Here is a 19,296-nt window from a genome sequence, read left to right as displayed (position 1 = left end):
AACACAAGTGACTGTAGTTTCGGTAGAGCAGTTCATCCACTTACTGAAAGGTTGGTGGTTCCCTGGCTGCTCCGGTCTGTATACCCAAGTATCTTTGCCCAAGATACGTAACCCCAAGTTAGGGGGTATACGGTAGAAACTATATGAATTTGGCCAGCAGTAGAGATTTTGACCATACCACTCTACTGCGATAGTGCATGTTGATGGTAACAAAGAGACGTAGCACATTTTGGAATATGGGGAAAGCCAAAAACTCCACTCCTCCACTTCCGTGCCATTGATTCATTAATGTTGAAGTCTCTCGCAGCTGCTATATTCCCATGTTGTTGCAGTATAATGACTAACCTCGTATTGCGGATGGATTATCTCAGCTGTTCTCCTGACTGAAGTTTGGTCCGTTTACAGCATCCTGCCATATGACTGCATTTGTCCCTAACCATCAGGAACCCCCCCTTTAATTTTCATCGAGTGGAAAAAGGTTAGCGTTCATCCTCCAGCTTCACTGTTTATGTTATGCTAACATTACTGTGTCGCTAGCAATCACATAGAACATCATTAAATACCAAACTCCAGTAACCCTACAAACGCCACTGCTGTTTAGTTTTCTGTCTTCATTTATATTGGAAGTGATAGCAGAGCTGTACGTTTTAATTTTTTCAGAAGTCTCTCAGTCAGAACATGCTATATCATGTTTAGGTGGAAACTAGCGAGCCAACTTCCTGATACCTTCTAATTCTGTTAAATTTAATATATTCTGTTTTCATGGATGCCTGGATGTTAAACTTGTTATACCTGGTAAAGCAGCAACGCTGATCATTTTATTAAAGGTGAAAGAATTTAGACGGTTTTTAACTCTCAGTGATGCTGCAGTGTTCATTTGACTTTGGGACCTGAAGGGGACGGAGTTTTGGACCCAGATTACTCTGCGAGGCTCCTGACTACGGTAGCCATAATGCTCCGACAATCCATCAAGCGGTGCGGCTTCGTAGCTTAGCAAAGTCGTAATAAAACATTTTTTGACAATTCAGATGAACCAGAATTGGTTTGTAAAAATGGTGCAACTTCAGTGGTGTGGAACTAGTTTGTCCTTCGTCCGTCAGACACACACCGAAGCACAATTTTTGGTAGATCATGCAGGCGGGCCGTCGTTATTACCGTACTGATTTTAGGTGGTACACGGCGCTCAAAAATCTGTCAAAAATGTTTTAGTACGACTTTGCTAAGCTACGAAGCTGGACCGCTTGATGGATTGTCGGAGCATTACAGCTACCGTAGTCGGGAGCCTCACGGAGCAATGCGTACTGTGCTTCAACATAATATTACTGCATTGTGTGCGTATAACTTCTTTTTAGGTTTTGTGGATATTATACATTTTTATGCAAAGGACATGTCTGCCAATTTCCACTGGAAATGCCTTTTGGTTGAACTGTCAGCAAGGAATTTGCATTTGCACTGTTAAATTTTTATATAGCTTTAATGCACATAAAAAAAACCGGCTGCTTGTTTAAGTGAAAATACATCGATGGTGGTTTTTTTGCACTAATAAAGTTGTGGAGGAGACAAAGTATTTTGTCTCGCGTCAATTATATCGTCAGTTATATCGTTATCGCAAATTTTCAAATATATATTGTGATAAATATTTTTGGCCATATTACCCTGCCCTATTGACATATCTATTGTAGTAGTACGGAGGTGGACTACAATGTCAAGCTCAACTGCAATCTGATCAGATCTTAATGCCAGCCCACATCGATCGATGGAAAATCTAATATATTTATATCAATATAGTTAATCTGCTTCAGACTGCCTGCAGTGAATGCATATCTGCAGGTATCTTTAAAAGCCACCTCCGCCACAGCTCCTTCTTTTATGCTGTGTTTCACTTAATCAATGTAATGTCTGCTTTCATTGATGCTTGCTCTATTTTGTGCTAACATCTATGGATGTGGAAAGGCTGGTAGGTGTGCAGTCCCAGAATAGAGGCATCAGATATAAATTACTGAAGATGGAAATAACTGTGTCTCTCAAACTATAGTTTTGCTGTCTAAAATATGGCTGTGTGAAACTGAAATATAGCTTAACTAATTTAACTAGAATTCCTGTTGCTTTCCAGTGAAATGAACACCTACAATAATGCAAAACAGGTATAAAATCTAGAATTCTTACAAATAAGAAAAACCTGATGGAAGTTACTATATAGCAAAGACTAACAACTATGCTGTGATAGTGTTTTGTTCTAACACAATACAGTATCTAATTTATTGCTGCACAAGTTCCAAAGAGTAACCACTACGTGAAAGCTAGCAGCAAGTCAAAAAAAAAAAAAGCACCAGCACAGCTCTGGTTATCTGTCCAGATCTTTTTCTTTCTCTAGAAAATTGTGTCACTAAAAGCAATTAGGTGGACCTATCCATGACTCATATGAAAAATCATAACAGCCTTTTTATCCTTTCGATTCAGTGTCAAACTCCAGAACACAGGGCAAACTGTTATTTCATCCAGTTAATGGAATAAAGGACATTCAGAGTCAAACAACATTGCTATTATAATCATTATTGTGTCCATCTGCTCTTATTGCTACAGATTCCATTCTCATAAAGTAGGTGTGTGTGTCTATATGTCTGTGACCATGCTCACATTTTCTTTTACTCTTTTCTATCCATGAACACAACTTACAGGGTGTCAGGTTCCTCTCCTGCAGCACAGACAGCCACTTGGCCCCGGTACCAAAGATAGTGATGCTGATGAAGAAAAAAAAAAGATAAACATTATTCAGTTTGCCAAAAGTAGCGAGTGTTCTCATATACTTTGAGAAGAAAAAGAAAAAAAAGGAAGAAAGAATTTGCGTCAGTGTTGCCAACACTGACAGTCATTGCAAAAGGCCTCCTACATACATGTACTATATTCTGCATTGTGACAGCAGGAACTCCAAACAACAGAACCAAGCTAGCAGACTTTATGAGTGGGGGTGGCATAAATATTGTTGCCAAGTTTCACTGCAATCTGGCTGGCTATTTTGGAAGGATGCTGCTGGACAAGGTGATGGATGAATAAGTGATAGATTCACAAAGCTGCCAATGATCCTTGTGACATCACAATCTTCACCATCACTGGGATATTCCTGAGTGTGTCAATCACAATTAAACATACCCTGTTTTAGTTCTTGGATGCTTTTGATTAATATCTTTAAACAAGAGAGGTGGTGAACAACTGCAAATATTAAGAGAAGCATTTTTAAATTCTTAAGGAGTTTTGTATTTAAAACCCTCACAAATCTGTGACACCTGTTACACCTACAGGCCAGTAGACACTCTGTCAATGATGAGGATATATACATCCTGGACAGGGAGGAACGCTGATTTGAGCGAGGAGTCAAGGAGGACATTTACGTGAAAAGGGAAAGACCATCTATGAATCGAGGAGGGGGCCTAAGGGTACATCTTTCACCACCTTACAATGCTGTTATTGCAGTAATTCACCAACTCTCTATGAATGGTACTCATGGCAATTGATCAATGGTCATTGACCAGTGGCCATGACAATGAAACTGACCTCATGGCCCATTGTTAGTCAGTGGTGCTAGTTTCAGTCATTATGTAAATGTAATGTTTAAAAGGTTGGGAAAACCTTTTACCAAAAGTCATTTGGATGAGTGACGAAATGTTTATCACACTGAAAATGCTGCATCCAGATGAAGAGAATCAATTTTTGGGGGTCTCTGAATTCTAAAAATGTGACACTTTAGATATTAGATAGTATCAAGGTTATTTAGATGCAAAAACATTGTACATCGTTTTAAACCAACATTTCTTGGTAACAAAAAAAAAAAAAAAGGTGAAGAGTAAATTCAGGTAAAATTAGTCATCAGCCAAGTCAAGTACTGTTAAGTTTATCTTCTTTGTAACATTTGCCAGATTGTTTGCAAGTACTCTACTCTTTATGGGTTTCAAAACATTTTTCAGTTGTCCTATGAAATCCATTGTCAACAAACACATGCATGAGTGCAATAAAGCCCTTATATATCTGTATTAACATCACTGTACATTACTATTAAGGCAACGGTCAAGTAACTTCTGAATACAACATTTGTGATACTTGAAAGACCTGCCAATCTGCTTAAGACTTTGGTACTGAGACTGAACTGTAACATGGCTTCACTTGTTACCCTGAATCTATGCCGACAAGGGATAATTTCATTGTATCTGCTCTGAATGCAAAAACATAAAAAGGGCAACAGTTATTCAGCAGACCTTTGCCCTTAATCCCATGTGCTCCAGTGGAGCTGCTCAGTAGTCTGGTTGGACAAGGAAGCTCCCAGCGGGGGAGTGTGTGCCACTGTGTAAATGTAAAGGAAGGTGATGTTAAAACAGCTTGTGTGCTCATCCTTCTAGACAGATAAAATTTTAAAAAGGAAAGAAAGGGGGGGAAAAAACTGGCAAGGACAACTTTCAACTGGGTAAATACAAAAGAGAGCCGAAAAAAAATAAATAAATAAAGACAAATTGCTTCATTTTTAGATGTTCCGCAAGAAAATTGTTCAGATGAGAATGCAACAACACAACGGTTGCTCACGACAATTCTGGGAAAAATAATTTTAGAAAGTTTTGTCTGCGTGAATTGATGTCACCCTGACAGCTGACAACAGTTGGGAAACGTGGATGGTAAGAAGCGACAAAACGTCACTTTTGTGTTCCCCTGCCGTTTTAATTTTAAAACAAAGGGCCTTTTCAAGCCTGTCTGTAAATGGGTTTATTTGTGTCTCAGTCTATGTCTTGCTGTCTTTTTAAGTTATTTTTGTTGACATTAAATCAATCAAATTTCATCCATCGCTATGGTAACCATTTATGTCAATCATAAAAGGGCTGTCTCTATAAGAACAAACAACAGCTTGATGAACAATAATCAGGAATTGTTTTGCAGTGCAAGATCTCCTTTGCTCTCGGTGGCTCATTTTGATTAGTGGTGATAGGGGTAAATGAAGAGAGTGAGGATTTGATAACGGTCTCAAGATGCAACATGAAGTATGATTACGCAACTGTTGTCAGTGCTCTTTCTGTCAACTCACACTGAATCAAGTGTTTTATCTTGTTTTACCTTGTGAGTCAAATGTTATATCACACTATGTGTAACATTAAATGTTAAACCTATCTGACGTGATCAGACTTAACCAGACTTGGATGGCCATTTTCTGCAAATTCGGGAAAGAAGAACTGGGACCAGTAACAGTGGTTTATGACATTCATACAAAAACTGTGTTTCACTCTTGTCGTCCTGAAAGCATGCCAGTGTTTTGTGGACCACCCATTTGGCACAGCTATAATACCTCAAGGGCACCAACTGTACATGATGGAAAACCAAAATGAATGCTAAATTTTCAAAAGGTCCTTCTCCACCAGCATTTGTACAGATGATTTAACATGGAAACTTACAAGACTTCGGGAAGACAACAGAGGAACGTAAAGTATAGAAAGTACAAAAGTAGAACTATAGTGTCTAAAGTGCCGACGCCTTAGACGTGTGCTTTCAAGCTGTACTTCTCATTCACTTACAGTGTGGTTCATAATAAGGTAATAATATATTTCATGATATTAAAAATCTAAGAAGATTCAAACAGAAGAAAATATTAGAAAAACAACATACTTTATAATACTTATGTATTATTTTGTCAGTAGTTAATTAAGTTCTTTTAAAAATAGATTTTAATCATAAAATCTGTACTTCATCAAATTAATTTACAAAATTATTTCCAATGATATACACTGCAAATGTATTCAAATCCTTTAAATATTAAATATAGTGTGCTTGTTTTAGTTTAAAAGAAAAAAAAAAAGAGAAGATCACACACCAAGCAATTTAGACATATCGATAGACTAATGGATGTTTTTTCTGCATTTTGCATGCAGACCCTTTTTTGTTCTCTAAACCTACATACAGACAGTCATTATCCATCCTATCCATCCATTATCCATCATCTCTGATCCGCATATGAATTTTTTGGTTTCTGGCTACCATGGAAACAGTCGCTCTATTCTGATTGGAGGCAGGTGGCCAGGTGTAGCTGCTAATTGGGTGCTTAGGATGGAGGGTGGAGGAGAAGCTGTGAGTCTCTGTTTGTCAGAGTGTGTGACAGCATGTGCAAATATACCCGTGTCTGTTTCAGGGAAGACATGTTACTGGAAGCTACTAAGTCAATAAAAGACACTCAGGAGCAATCAGACACAAGAGGACCTCTGAGCAATTATCATGGTAATGTGTCCCTACGCGTGTCGTGATGTAGCAATTGAAGCTCCACTTGTCAGCGGAGTTTACAAATTATTCTCACACTTGTTCTCCATCACAGTTTGAGTATGTTGGAGATATGAAGCATTGTCCTCTTCACGTGTGCGTTAGACTAGAAAGAACAATGAGTAACTCCTGTTTGACAGTACATTTGTTTATTCAAATGTGAAAAATGAGGGAACTTTAGTGTAACTGCTATAGTTTACACCCTAAAGCTGCTAAATCAACGTAACCTGGTAACCTGGTAACCTGGATTTCAAAATTAAAGTCGTGACATTCTTTATAAGGTAAATATTGCATTTTGGATGTAAAAGAATTGTTAATTATGTTAATTAATTATGTTAAAGATTTGAAGATACCAGAAAATCCCATTACAGATAAGCTTTGAGTGCTCAAATACAGTAGAAAGCTCTGTATATGAACTATTTACCATATACGATAGATAGATGGATCCAGCTTGAAGAAGTGGATATTTTAATTGTTAAGCCCACATGTCTAAAACTGTAGCTGAGCTGGCAAGATGCAATCTGTTAAACTGTCTGTACTGTACTGAATCTCTTCCAAAGAATAAAATTAATAAATAACTGAGAATTTCATCTGGCAGTAATTAAAGATAAGACTTCCACACAGCAGTCGCTGGCACAAGAGTGGAGGAGGAGTTTTCCCGGACATAGTAGTTCAAAACATAATGAACAAAGGATTGAAGGGAAAACCTTTGAATAAATCTTGTGGCCATTTCATACATAGAACCCATTGAATAAAATTTTATTTTTTTGGCTCTCCTCAGAAATAATGCTAATTCAATTTTTACTCTGGCTGGTAAATCAACTAAAGTATAACACCTTACTGTAATACATTTAGTGACTGACTTTCTTCCTTGAAAGACTTGGAATGCCTTCCATTCAATTAAATGTTTGTATTTCTTGCTTGTCTGAATGTTTTACTTTAGAGATGACATCCAAATTAACATTTTCCATCACTGGGTCCCTTTAGGTATTCAGATCCCTTCATGGCTTTTGGCAGGTTTTACCACTACCTAAGTAAATACAGCTTACTGCTTTTCATCAAAGCCCCATCGTGACCCATTACTAGTGGTTATTTTCCCTTCCTAGCTCTAAAAATTCTTGAATTTTATTTCCATTGATATTCTGATCGGTTAGTAACCCAGCTGCATAACTGCACACCTAGAAGGTTTGATTGCAATCAGAGTATTACCTTTGGATTAAGATAGCAAATGTGATACTAGGCTATGAAGATCTATACTTGGCAAAAGATCTTAGAGCTATTTGTGTGTGTGTCTGTGTGTGTGTGTGTGTGTGTGTAACTGCCACAACTAAAAGATAACATGAATAGCTTTTTAATAAGAATTTAAATGTCTCTGATATTTGCCTGAATCCCAACACTGAAATTAACTCAGAAGCAGAAAGAGAAGACTTCTAAAAATACTATTATCTCTAATGAAGCTTACAGGATGTTTCTGAGGGACAGCTGCAGGGAAGAAAAGAGGGGACATGAAAACATAATACTGTTTTAATAATATTGTGTGGTGGAATTGAGCACTAGTCTCCCAGCCTTGTCAACCCTTTCCAGTTTATCTGGATGTTGCCTAGCAACACAAACAGAAATTTAGAGGCCCAGAAACAATTTCATGACATTTAAAATAGGAGACTGAGATCAAAATTGAAGTGAATTAATGACAGATATTTTTAAGTGATTTATATGTGGCATTTTGTAGGCATTTTGTGGACTGGATTGCAACGACGTGGTCTCGAAGTATTGGTGGTCGATTTTTTTCTGCCTCATAACCATAACAATTTACTTGTACACAAAGAACTAGTAAAATGCCTAACATTTGTTATGGATCATCTCAAAATCAATATGTGCAACCAATTAAAATAAACATCTCTACAGAGATGCTCCGCAAACCTCAGCCTCCCCTCACCTTTTCTTTTCTTTCCACATCATAAACACAGCAAATGTGCTCCAACTGCTAATCTTTTCCTATAATTTAAAATTATTTTATTCAGCATAAATTCAGCTGTTAAATCATTATCATGAAACACTAACCAATAAAACTCGAGGCAAAATGGGGACGCTTCAGTGTATGTTCCACACTTCCTGGGGCTCTAGCAGATTTGGTCCCAATTAAAATGTCCACCTTGAATTGAGAAGATCAATCTGTGAAAAAATTCATGTCAGTCTTTCCCAGAGGATTTTTGTTTTAAACATAGAAACTTGCTAATAGCGCTGACATCAGCTCTTAGCTGATCTTCACACAGTTTAAAAGGTTCTATCCATCTTTCTGTCATGGTGGTAGTCTTTCATTAAATTACGTTGGTATTTTTGCTAACCGCACTCTTACCTTGCTCATTGAATCGTTCCCTGACATACAGGGCCATAACCATCTGGACAATTCTACTTTTGTGTCATTATGCTTCTTTTTTACCAGAACTGTGCGGACACTTTTAGATGTTTTCTGGCAAATTATAATCTGCTCCTCTTGTTCTTGACTGTAACCAGTGGTTTGCACTCTATTTGTAACCATTAAGACATCTCTTGATTGTAGACTCTGACAATGATACGCTTCAGAATATTCTTGATTTCGGTTTTCTTAATAAAGGAAATAATTCTGCGATTATCTGCTTTAGTTGTGTTTTTGTAGTCTTTCGGGCCTTTTGCCGTTAAAATTTTTCCATCTCTCTGATTAATTTATTTTAGGTTTTAACCTACAGTAATAAGAACCTTCTTTAATTGCATCAATCTCTTTAAACCTAATTTCCAGTATGCTACAAATTCCACACTTTTGAGTCAACTCCAGATCTTTTATCGGTTTAATTTGTGATGGAATAATGAGGGCACAGGCCTCATCTGGCAATGAAACTGCTTGTGTCAATTGTCCAATTACAACTATGAACAAATATGGCTGCATTTTCTAAACAGCTAATGCAATACATTTGTTAAAGCTCCTGAATTAAAACTGAAAATCTGACATCTTGAATGTTTAACTTAAAGATTATAGATCCTAATATATCCGATCATTGAAATGACTACTAACAATGAAATTTGGTGTCAGGACCTACATACCGATCCTGTTAATAGTTTCTGCAGGAGTACTTTTTCTTGGCACTTGAGCTACTCCCCATGTGTCAAAATGTTCTCCCCATTATTCCAATTCTTGCTGAAGGCAATATGCCATCTCTGAAGATGGGTCTGCTACCTTAAAGGGTTTTGCTTTTGCTGACCACAGTACATTTCTTTTTCAACTACAGCCTGGCTGAGCATATAAAATAATGCACAGTTACAGTCATGAGTCCCACATCACAAAATATATGACTGTTGCTCGAAATTGTGCAATTGCTCAAAAATGCTAAATACAGGCTAGTAAATATAATAATGGATTGCATTTATATAGTGCTTTTCGAGAACCTCAAAGCGCTTTACAATCCCACTATTCATTCACTCTCACATTCACACACTGGTGGAGGCAAGCTACAGTTGTAGCCACAGCTGCCCTGGGGCAGACTGACAGAAGCGAGGCTGCCATATCGCGCCATCGGCCCCTCTGGCCAACACCAGTAGGCGGTAGGTGAAGTGTCTTGCCCAAGGACACAATGACCGAGACTGTCCAAGCTGGGGCTCGAACCGGCAACCTTCCGATTACAAGACGAACTGCCAACTCTTGAGCCACGATCACTCCCAAATATTATAAGGTACATTGTTTTTTAATTAAATGCAATTCACAATCCATGTAGATGGACTGCTACTAAGTATAAGAAAAGCAAATATTTCTGGTGTAATAATAAACCATTAAGTGTTACTGGGCATTTATTTGGGGCAAGTTACATAATACAGTTTACTCTATCATCTTTATCATCTCAATCTTTCACTTTTTGAACACTTTCTAACTATAATCTCAATTCTTTAAAATTGTGGCAGTAGGTTATTACAGAGAGACCATTATCATATATTATTTTTAATGAATAAATTACTGTATTCAGAATCTATCAAAAATACTCAATATCAGTTTTGTTTCCAGTGGATGATCAAATATACTGCTGGTCAAAATAGCATATCATACTACTGCTGGAAACTTGTATATTGTATTTTGCAGGCAATTATCCCCTGCTATTTTCCACTTTCTCACAGACCATTATTCCATGTCCTAAAACTAGCATTTTAATTGGAAATGCTATGAGTATATCTACTGGAGCAGAGCACTTGCATAGCTTTTGAGAAGATCTACATAGCAAACAATGAGGAAAAATATGTGCTGACCATCTTCTCTATCATATTTGAATCAATTAATTGCTTCTCTGCATGCACACACTTGAATCCTTGACCATTTGGTCTTTATCCCTTCTGCAGTCAAATGATAACAGGGGTTTAAGGTTGTGCTGGTGGATGATGATGTCAGGGAGTAACACGGGTCAAAGCGATTGGCAACTGCTTGCCAATTTATGCATTAAATTAATACAAATATAAGATCCATAATAAATTTCATCTGCCTTGCTGTAGTTTCATGTTGCACATCTACAAATAACTGACACGTGCAACACAGATGTATCTCTGTGTGCACAGACACCCGCACACACCTTCTCAACTTCATGCCCAGACTTCTGCATGCCTTCAAATTAAGTTTTAGAGTGGAGCAACAACACCGATCAATAAACATCACCATCATTATTAAAATCATCAAATGAGAGAGAAACAGGAGGATATTTCTGACTGCTCGTTTGATTTTTAAATTGGAGCGTAATGTGTCTGTAGATTTGCGGATACATTTGTTTATCACTTCTTAACTCCCGCACCATTTTTTTTTTTCACCTAGCATTTTTGTCATAAAAAAAAACAAACTCTGCTTCAGCATCAGAGTACAATGCAGAGTGGAGGACAGACAGATGAGATATTTTACACAGAAAAAAAATAAGTTGACAATGTAGTCAATTAGGTCTAAGGGAAAAGTAAAGAGCGTGCATAAAAAGGCTTAAGGTGTTACCCTAATGAGTGTATGTTAACCTCTCTGACGCCGATCCTATTGGTTATCGCTGATGTCACAGGGCAATGACAGAAGAACTGAACTACGAAGCAGATCATCCAGTTCTACAGAGGATCAATACCCAGTTTAACATTTAATACTTTTGATTCTGATAGTGGTGGTGGGAGGTGTGTTTAGGACATTTACCAAGATAGAGGATTTGCTGGAAATATTGACATTGTAGACTAGACAGTTTTAACAACGTCAAACTCTCGAATCCCAGTAGCAAACTCACCTTTAAATCTTGTTTTACATTATCAATTTATCTCGATGAAGCAAATTTACATTGGGGAAAAAAAAGATAGAATCTCTGAATTTGATAAATCTTGACGAGCTTCTAAACCATGTTTCCAATGTGGGCATGACATTCAAAAATGAAATGAAATTCCTGTCTTAATATGATCCACATTGTGCATCCTTTGAGGTGAACGTCCTCTGAATTGAATACCTAGATCCAGGTTTCGGTACCTGTGGTTGTCTTGCATGGGTTTTTAGGTTCATCCAAATGAACATCACCATCAATCTCCACATCAAAAAGCTTAAAGGACTGCTGACCCTGCTGACTTGGAACAGTCTGTTCAGCTGAGCGCAACACTTCACTGTGCACTTTCAAAATGACAGCAAGGCAGCTCATTTGTGGCGATCAATAATGGAGTTCAGGGTGTCTTTTGTAAGTTTGAGCTGGTTTCTTTTTGAGATATGTGAAACTACAATTATGTTTGGTCCAAATACCAATACATCATATGGTAAAACTGTCACATAGCCGCTGCCTGGTGGCTTGTGACATGACAAGTTTTGGGAACTTTTAAAAACCTGTTTGTTTTTTTTGTTTTTCAAACATATTTTTTTATCCATATAAATTTGTTTAAAATATTCCAAAAATATAACAGTTATCTCAATTACCACTATATGTTCCCTTCATTTCTTCCATGTCTTCCTTTACAAACAATCCATCGTTTTGAGATGATATTCCTTTATCTCTTCTAATTTCATAAGTAATAAGTTATATTGATTGTTAAATATTAATGTGCTGCTGCTGCTGATGTTAACTATTGTATGAACATTTACAAGGGTCCCAAAAAACAAAACTGTATGATTTTCTCTGTATTCTTAATATCTATTTTCTCACCACTATACAGTTAAAGGAAAACTCACTTGTTCTTATCCCTTATTAAGAATGCTGTGTTTCAGGTCCTGGACTTCAGGTCCAGTAAAGCTACAATAGATGTCAGTACGATCTATTAAGAATTTGGAGTGTCCATTTTTTAGACAATTAAGGCACAATGTTCTATCATTTCAGAAGCCCTGGTGCCAAAACCTAAAGCTTCACTTACTAAAGTACAGTCTCAGCTAGGGATGCACCGATACCGATACTGGTATCGGGGCCGATACTTAAAATGTGTGTGTACTCATACTCGTAAAAGTTAACCGATACCATGAACCGATACTAACTTATTTCATTAGTCAGAGGCTGGCTGGTCATTTCTGTTGTAGTTTTTTAGATTGGTCACTAGGGGGACATCCCGCGCTAAACAGGCACAGGGTTAGGCGAGTGAGACTGGCAGCTCCAGATAAAAAAGAGAAACTGGAGGCTGCTGTAGCTAGGCTAAACAAAATGTCAGCAGTGTGGACCGGAACAGCCAACTTTAACTTAGGTTTTGGAAAAGCGATGAAAAATGTCAAGAGAAAATCCACAGGCAGTTAAAATAACAGAGGGTCTGACTCATGTTATCGCTCTGGATGACCAGCCAATGCCGGTCGTGGAAGCATAGGATTGAACAGTCTTCTCAGCATACTCGAGCCGCGATATGAAATTGGACACTCTGCAATAATTTAAAAGTTTATTTTATTCTCAAACCTAATTTGTATTTATTTTATTCCAAACAGAAGTGTTTATTTATTATTCTGAAAGCTCGAGACAGTGCCCAATAGTTCAGTGATATTTTGTTAAATTACAATGTGGATACTCCGCAATAATTTAACAGAAGTGCTTATTTTTCACTTGAAAATTTTTTTGTGGTCATTTTTATTACGATTTTATTTTTTATCGGCAGAGAATAAAATAAGAGCTGACTTCCAATTCATTGCATTTATGTGTGTGTGTGTGTGTGTGTGTGTGTGGTAGAAGTATCGGTTTTTGTACTCAGTATCGGCAAGTACTCAGATCCAAGTATCGGTATTGTATCGGTTTGAAAAAATTGGTATCGTTGCATCCCTAGTCTCAGCAGGTCAAAACATTGAAAACGCTAAGAAAATATAAACAAAAATGTTAAAAACAACTTATATAATAAGTACAAAGAGCATATCCTCTTTCAGCACAGTTAGCCACTGTCATTTCCTTTTTTATCCTCCCCATGTGTGCATGCGTGCGTGCGCATTTGTGCGGCTAACTCACCCCAACTGGTCTGTCAGGTTCCACAGTACATTGGGAGTCGGCATTAGTGGTGAACCGTCATACAAAACAACAGAGGCTCCCACTGCCAGCGCAGATACCAGCCAGTTCCACATCATCCAGCCAGTCTAAGACCACACATGCAAACACAGTGGTCAGTTTATCTGGTATAAAACACCTTTCGTCTTAACACGGATAAAGCAGAGTGTAGCAAAATGGACATCTGCAGCAGACTGTGATTCGCCTGATTATTTTTCTCATTTTACTGCATGCTGAGATACTGCTTTGGCACCTGTCTTCACATGCGAATAAAGTGAATTTTGGTTCTGCTGCACAAAAACTGTCAGTGAAGAGACTTTTACAAAACCGCTGAAACTGCTGAAACTCAGTAAATTAATCAGTTTCAAGAAAATGTCTCAAGAAGTTTAATTTATTTTAGGCCGGTATTGCCAAACATTTGATGAGTTGTTGCTTTTCGTGATGTTTATCTTCTGACTTGCTCTAAATAATTATCATTTGTCCTTCTGACTGCTTTTTAGGAATAAAATACGCTATTTAGATACATCGACTAAAGATTGTTATGTATATATTTCAACAGATTACTTGAATCCAATAGCTGGAACTTCACTGAAATTTAAGTTGGTGCACGCTTGGACACCACATCAAAAAAAACTGTCAGATTTTCACATAATCCAATGAATATTTAAAAAAAAAAAAAACATGAGTAAAAGAAAGTAATTTTGTAAAAAGGAGTTACAGATTCCACGATAGCATTCACAAGACACTGGAGTGGACTTGACATATTCATCAGAGGTTTGTTCAAGTAAATCAAATACTACTATCAACTAAAACTACTATTGGTTAATGCAAAATAGAAGGATTCACTAGTAATCTCAGACTTTTCAACCCAACTTGCACATGAAAAGTTAAACTTTTAATCATTACACACCAGCTGGTATTTGAGGTATGGGAGAAAGAGAGTGTGGGGACCTGTTAAAATACATTTCTTAAAAAGGACTTGAAAATATTCAAACCATGAGTGTGTCACTTTGAACAGGTTGTGAGCTTACCGTAGTGTAGTAAATGATGACATCACTGCTGGTCATATTGCCATGGAGAATGTGTTCTTTCAGGTGCTGGATGAGCGAGCCCTAAAAAGACAACAAGTATTAGAGACTAACGAGTAATCTAATGATCTAATGGTGGATTTATCTCATTATTATCTTTCAGTAAAATTTAGTTCATTTGAGCTGACACAAATTTGACACGTGTCACTCATATTTAAAAAAATTCTATGCAACAGTTCTGACAAGGCTTCGACACATGACACTTTATTTTTAGACTAAAAGGGAAGTTTGTGGTTAAGTGTGAATTATCTTACAATCTCCAGCATATCACAGCTGGGTGCATTATTATTGCTGGTGAAGGGTACGCAAGTATCTGCCCGTGTATTTCGGTTTTGAGCCCATCCTTACAAAGATACAGGTGCTCCAAGCATTCGTGTGTGCATATAGTCTTTAGCTGGACTCAGCTGCCATACCCATCCTTTGGTGCGTGCCATCTTGTTACTGACAGCATGTTAACAGAGCCGTAACAAAGCAGAAAGCACAACAGTACCCAGGCTAATTGGCTGAGCCAGAGAGGACTGCCAGCGTCACAGTACGAAATGTTTTCACCAACGCATTACTGTCCAATTATCGGCTGCAAGGGGAGAAAGGGGGGTGGGGGGTTGGGGGGCAAAGGAAAGAGAAGGGGACAGAGCGAGAGACAATAAGGGAAAGAAAGAAAAGGAAGCTATACTGTAGGAGAAAGAAGGGAAAGCAGAGGAAAACTAACCTGATGAGCATCTTAAAAGAAGAACTAAGAAAAAGGAATGCAAGTTTAGAGCATAAAACCAATGTGAAAGGAAGGTGAGAGACTAAAAGCCAAGTTGGAAGCAGCAAAAGGACGAAAGGAAAAAAACTGGGTGCAGAGAGGCAAAGTATGAGCCCATTAAAAATCTAATTGAATTTTTTTCTTTTTTAAGAACCGCGCAGCTGTGTCTCAGGTGGTAGAGCGGGTCATCTACTAATCGGAAGGTCAGTGGTTTGATCCCTGGCTGTCAAGTTGGCCTTGGGCAAAATACCAAACCCTAAATTGCTCTTGATGCACCCATCAGGGTGTGAGTGTGTGCATGACAGGTAAAAGCCTTTAAAGAATAAAGTGCTGTTGGAATGTGGCTTGTAGTGTACCCGAGCCCTCGGTAAGAATGCTCGTTACCTTTCACATTCTCTCAGAGTATGCTTTCAATTTCTTCTGGTCCATATGCTGAGCCTAACTCACTGTTGTATTCTTATGTCGCAATTATTTTATTAAAAGATAACAGAAAAAGTCCTAAAATAAATTTTGTTTTTTGGGGGAGACTTCCCTCAGACAGATAGAGTGCAAGACCAACTGTTTAGTGAAAATGCATGAATGCATTTGTTTGAGTGGGTTAAACCTTTTGAAATGGTGAGTGCTCCAGCTTTCCAAGTCCAGTGGTCCTTTTTGAAATCAAATATTCTTCTCACACTAGCCCTACCTCTGATGTGGTGTGTTGCAGGGAAATGTCATTCATGCACTCTCTGGAGAGCAAGTAACCTTTTCTAGGATCTGCTGATGGAGGTCTGCTGCCACCTTGTGTTGGGAAGCGGAATGAAACGACAGACCACTTCAGCAGATGTCTTACTGGAGCTGCTTTGTTAGGATACTAAAAGTGATCTCAGTAAGATGTTCAACAGCATTAAAAAATAATAAATTGGATTAATGCCCTTTCAAAAAAGAACAATACAGATAAGACCATGAAGTAATCTGCACTCACACAATGAATATCATAACATTAATAAACAGGTTTTTTCTCATATTAAGCAGGATGTGTGTAATCACGGACATTTTATTTCTATAGCACACATCACAAATCATCCAGCAACTAAATGATTTTTTTTTATTCTGTTTTCAAGGTTGAAAATTAGCTTCAAGACTCAGCATAAATGAGAAATGCTTTCAATGTTGACAAGATGGAAATCCAGCAATCCATAATCTCATGACAACTGGGCATCAATCTGCAATCTGCTGACTGATGCGCTGATGTTTGACTAATGATGATGTGATGTTTTACTGATCAAATGCTTCCTTAAAATTTTCCCTATTTGTCTTCTTGAAAACATTAATCTAGTCTTTTAGAGAGGATCAGACTCTTTACACATGGGTCAGCCCAGGAGAGCTTTGCAAACAGATGTGACCAGAGTGGGTTTTTTCTAAGTAAGTGAGACAGCTGCCTCTGCCTCTCCCCCTTGTGGAGCATTAACAAAGCATGAGCTACAAAAACAGCAATTATGTTTTATGTTATACAAGGACAAACAAGCATACACAGCAACCCATGGGCTTTAATCAGTGATGGCATTGTGATTTTTTTTATTATATAAAGTTATCAGCCGTGTGCTTGTGTTTATGTGTGTGAAAAATACCGTGTATTTGTGTATTCAAACTAAAGACTTTTAATTCAGAGCAAGTGCAAGCCATTGTGTTTCTTACCCCAGCAGAGTGGACCATACATTTAGGAGCTCCTGTGGTTCCAGAGGAATACATGATGAAAAGAGGATGATTGAAGGGAAGCTGCTCAAATTCCAACTGAGGGAACTGGTCACCCTCGCCACGCCCAGATGCCAAAAAGTCATCCATAAATACACTGTGAAAAAAATAGACGTAAAGCATGTCTCTTTTTGTTTCTCAGTTTAAAAACAGTGTAATTATATTTACAGACACACACCTGTTGGGGATTTTGGAAAGGTCAGTTTCATGTTTGGTGCGAGCGTAAGGAATCACAATGACTTTCTGCAAGTCTGGCAAACCTAGAAGACAGAGCGAAAAAGGCTAATGTTTTATATTCTCTTTCATCCTCAAACACAGTTAAAGTCAGCAAGTTGCGCAGAAATTCTGATTTGTAATTACTGTCAGTAAACATACATACATATGTATATATATACATAATTTGCTGGTAAATGTCTTTCTCCAATGTGAAAACCAACCTTTCACAACACTAATTAGCTTTTCCATGTGGTCGTGTGTTTTCCCATTGTACACTACAGCAGCAACAGAGAAGATCAGTTTAGGCTGAATTTGAGAAAACCTGTCAAGGACACCCTGGAAAAAAAGAGAAGGACAGAGTTCAAATTTAGGAATTTAACAAATATACATAAAACCCTTATTTCTGAGAAAAACACACACCTTCCAGAGAAAAAAACAAACATATAAACAAACAAAGAAACCCCCTAGAATAATAATGGAATACAATAATAAAATAGAATAATAACATACATAATAAAATAAAAACATTTTATAACAAAAAGGAAACAAGAGTAGAGCAGAATCCAAATCCACAGGTTTGTTTCATGGTAGCAATGGTAATTCTCTGATCTGCCAGTAGGGGGAGTAGAAGCTCAAAAAATACCGAGACCAAAGGCAAAAAAAGTCTCTCAGGAAAGAAATCTCAAAGGCAAAGTTTACTCCCCGATCCTCCAATATGAGCAGATGAAAGACCAAGAGGAAATATAATACAACAACCCTAATACTACTACGGGTATACTACTACCTAACTTACATCCACAAATATATAAACTACATCTAAGATGTCAGATTAAATACAGCTGGTTTATTACAGCTTTAATACATCCATCCATCCATCCATTCGCTTCCGCTTATCCTTTTCAGGGTCGCGGGGGGCGCTGGAGCCTATCCCAGCTGTCATAGGGCGAGAGGCGGGGTACACCCTGGACAGGTCGCCAGTCTGTCGCAGGGCCAACACACAGAGACAGACAACCATTCACTCGCACATTCACACCTAATGGCGATTTTCCAATTAACCTATCCCCACAAGCTGCATGTCTTTGGACGGTGGGAGGAAGCCGGAGTACCCGGAGAGAACCCACGCAAACACGGGGAGAACATGCAAACTCCACACAGAAAGACCCCGGCCTGATGTTGGAATTGAACTCAGGACCTTCTTGCTGTGCGGCAACAGTGCTAACCACCGTGCCACCGTGCTGCAGAGGGGAAATAAAAGTCCGACTCAAATATATATAAATTAAGAAATAAAGGAAAGTCCTTACATTGACTCCAAAGTCAACAGATGTTGAGCTCCAAATAGCTCCGATGCTGGCTGCTGCTAACATTGCCTCCACTGCGTGGATACCATTGGGTAGGTAGCCTAACACGGGAAGAGAGAGGAGGATAATACAGTTCAGTGCAGAATTTTAAATAAAGGTTTCCTTATTTAAAAATTTGCATGAAAATGATGACTTTTAAAAATATAAAATATAAAAAAGTAGTAAAAGTACACAGTAACTCGTTTAGAACACTTCAGAGACAGAATGCACATAGATTAATCTGATTTCAAAGCAGCAAAAATTAGCTTTGTTTGTCAAGTTCTGTAGTCATATGCTATCCAAAATTAGTACAATAAAACAGCTGGGCTTTTGTAGTCTTATCTGTAGTCATACTGAAAAACTTCACAGTCAGTTCACATAGAGGGGGAAACTTAAATGACAGAATATTGGAAAACATCAAAGAAATG

The 19,296-nt window shown here is 37.9% G+C and overlaps 1 protein-coding gene across 1 annotated transcript in view; it reads right to left on the bottom strand.

Moving 5' to 3' along the window:
* The window catches only part of aacs (acetoacetyl-CoA synthetase), a 42,843-nt gene that overhangs the window by 12,305 nt on the left and 11,242 nt on the right, over positions 1-19,296 (bottom strand). Inside the window, exons 5-11 of the mRNA XM_087849297.1 lie at positions 18,833-18,930; positions 17,753-17,867; positions 17,494-17,575; positions 17,259-17,412; positions 14,777-14,857; positions 13,710-13,834; positions 2,677-2,741 (exon numbers count right to left, since the gene is read on the bottom strand). Coding sequence (XP_087705423.1) covers positions 2,677-2,741; positions 13,710-13,834; positions 14,777-14,857; positions 17,259-17,412; positions 17,494-17,575; positions 17,753-17,867; positions 18,833-18,930 — 720 coding nt within the window. The remainder of the gene's footprint in view (positions 1-2,676; positions 2,742-13,709; positions 13,835-14,776; positions 14,858-17,258; positions 17,413-17,493; positions 17,576-17,752; positions 17,868-18,832; positions 18,931-19,296) is intronic.

Source organism: Neolamprologus brichardi, chromosome 12 (genome assembly GCF_056152115.1).
Source record: "Neolamprologus brichardi isolate AB-2024 chromosome 12, ASM5615211v1, whole genome shotgun sequence".
NCBI lineage: Eukaryota > Metazoa > Chordata > Actinopteri > Cichliformes > Cichlidae > Neolamprologus > Neolamprologus brichardi.
The sequence above is the reverse complement of the archived record's forward strand: the minus strand, read 5'-3'. Positions and strand labels throughout refer to the sequence as shown.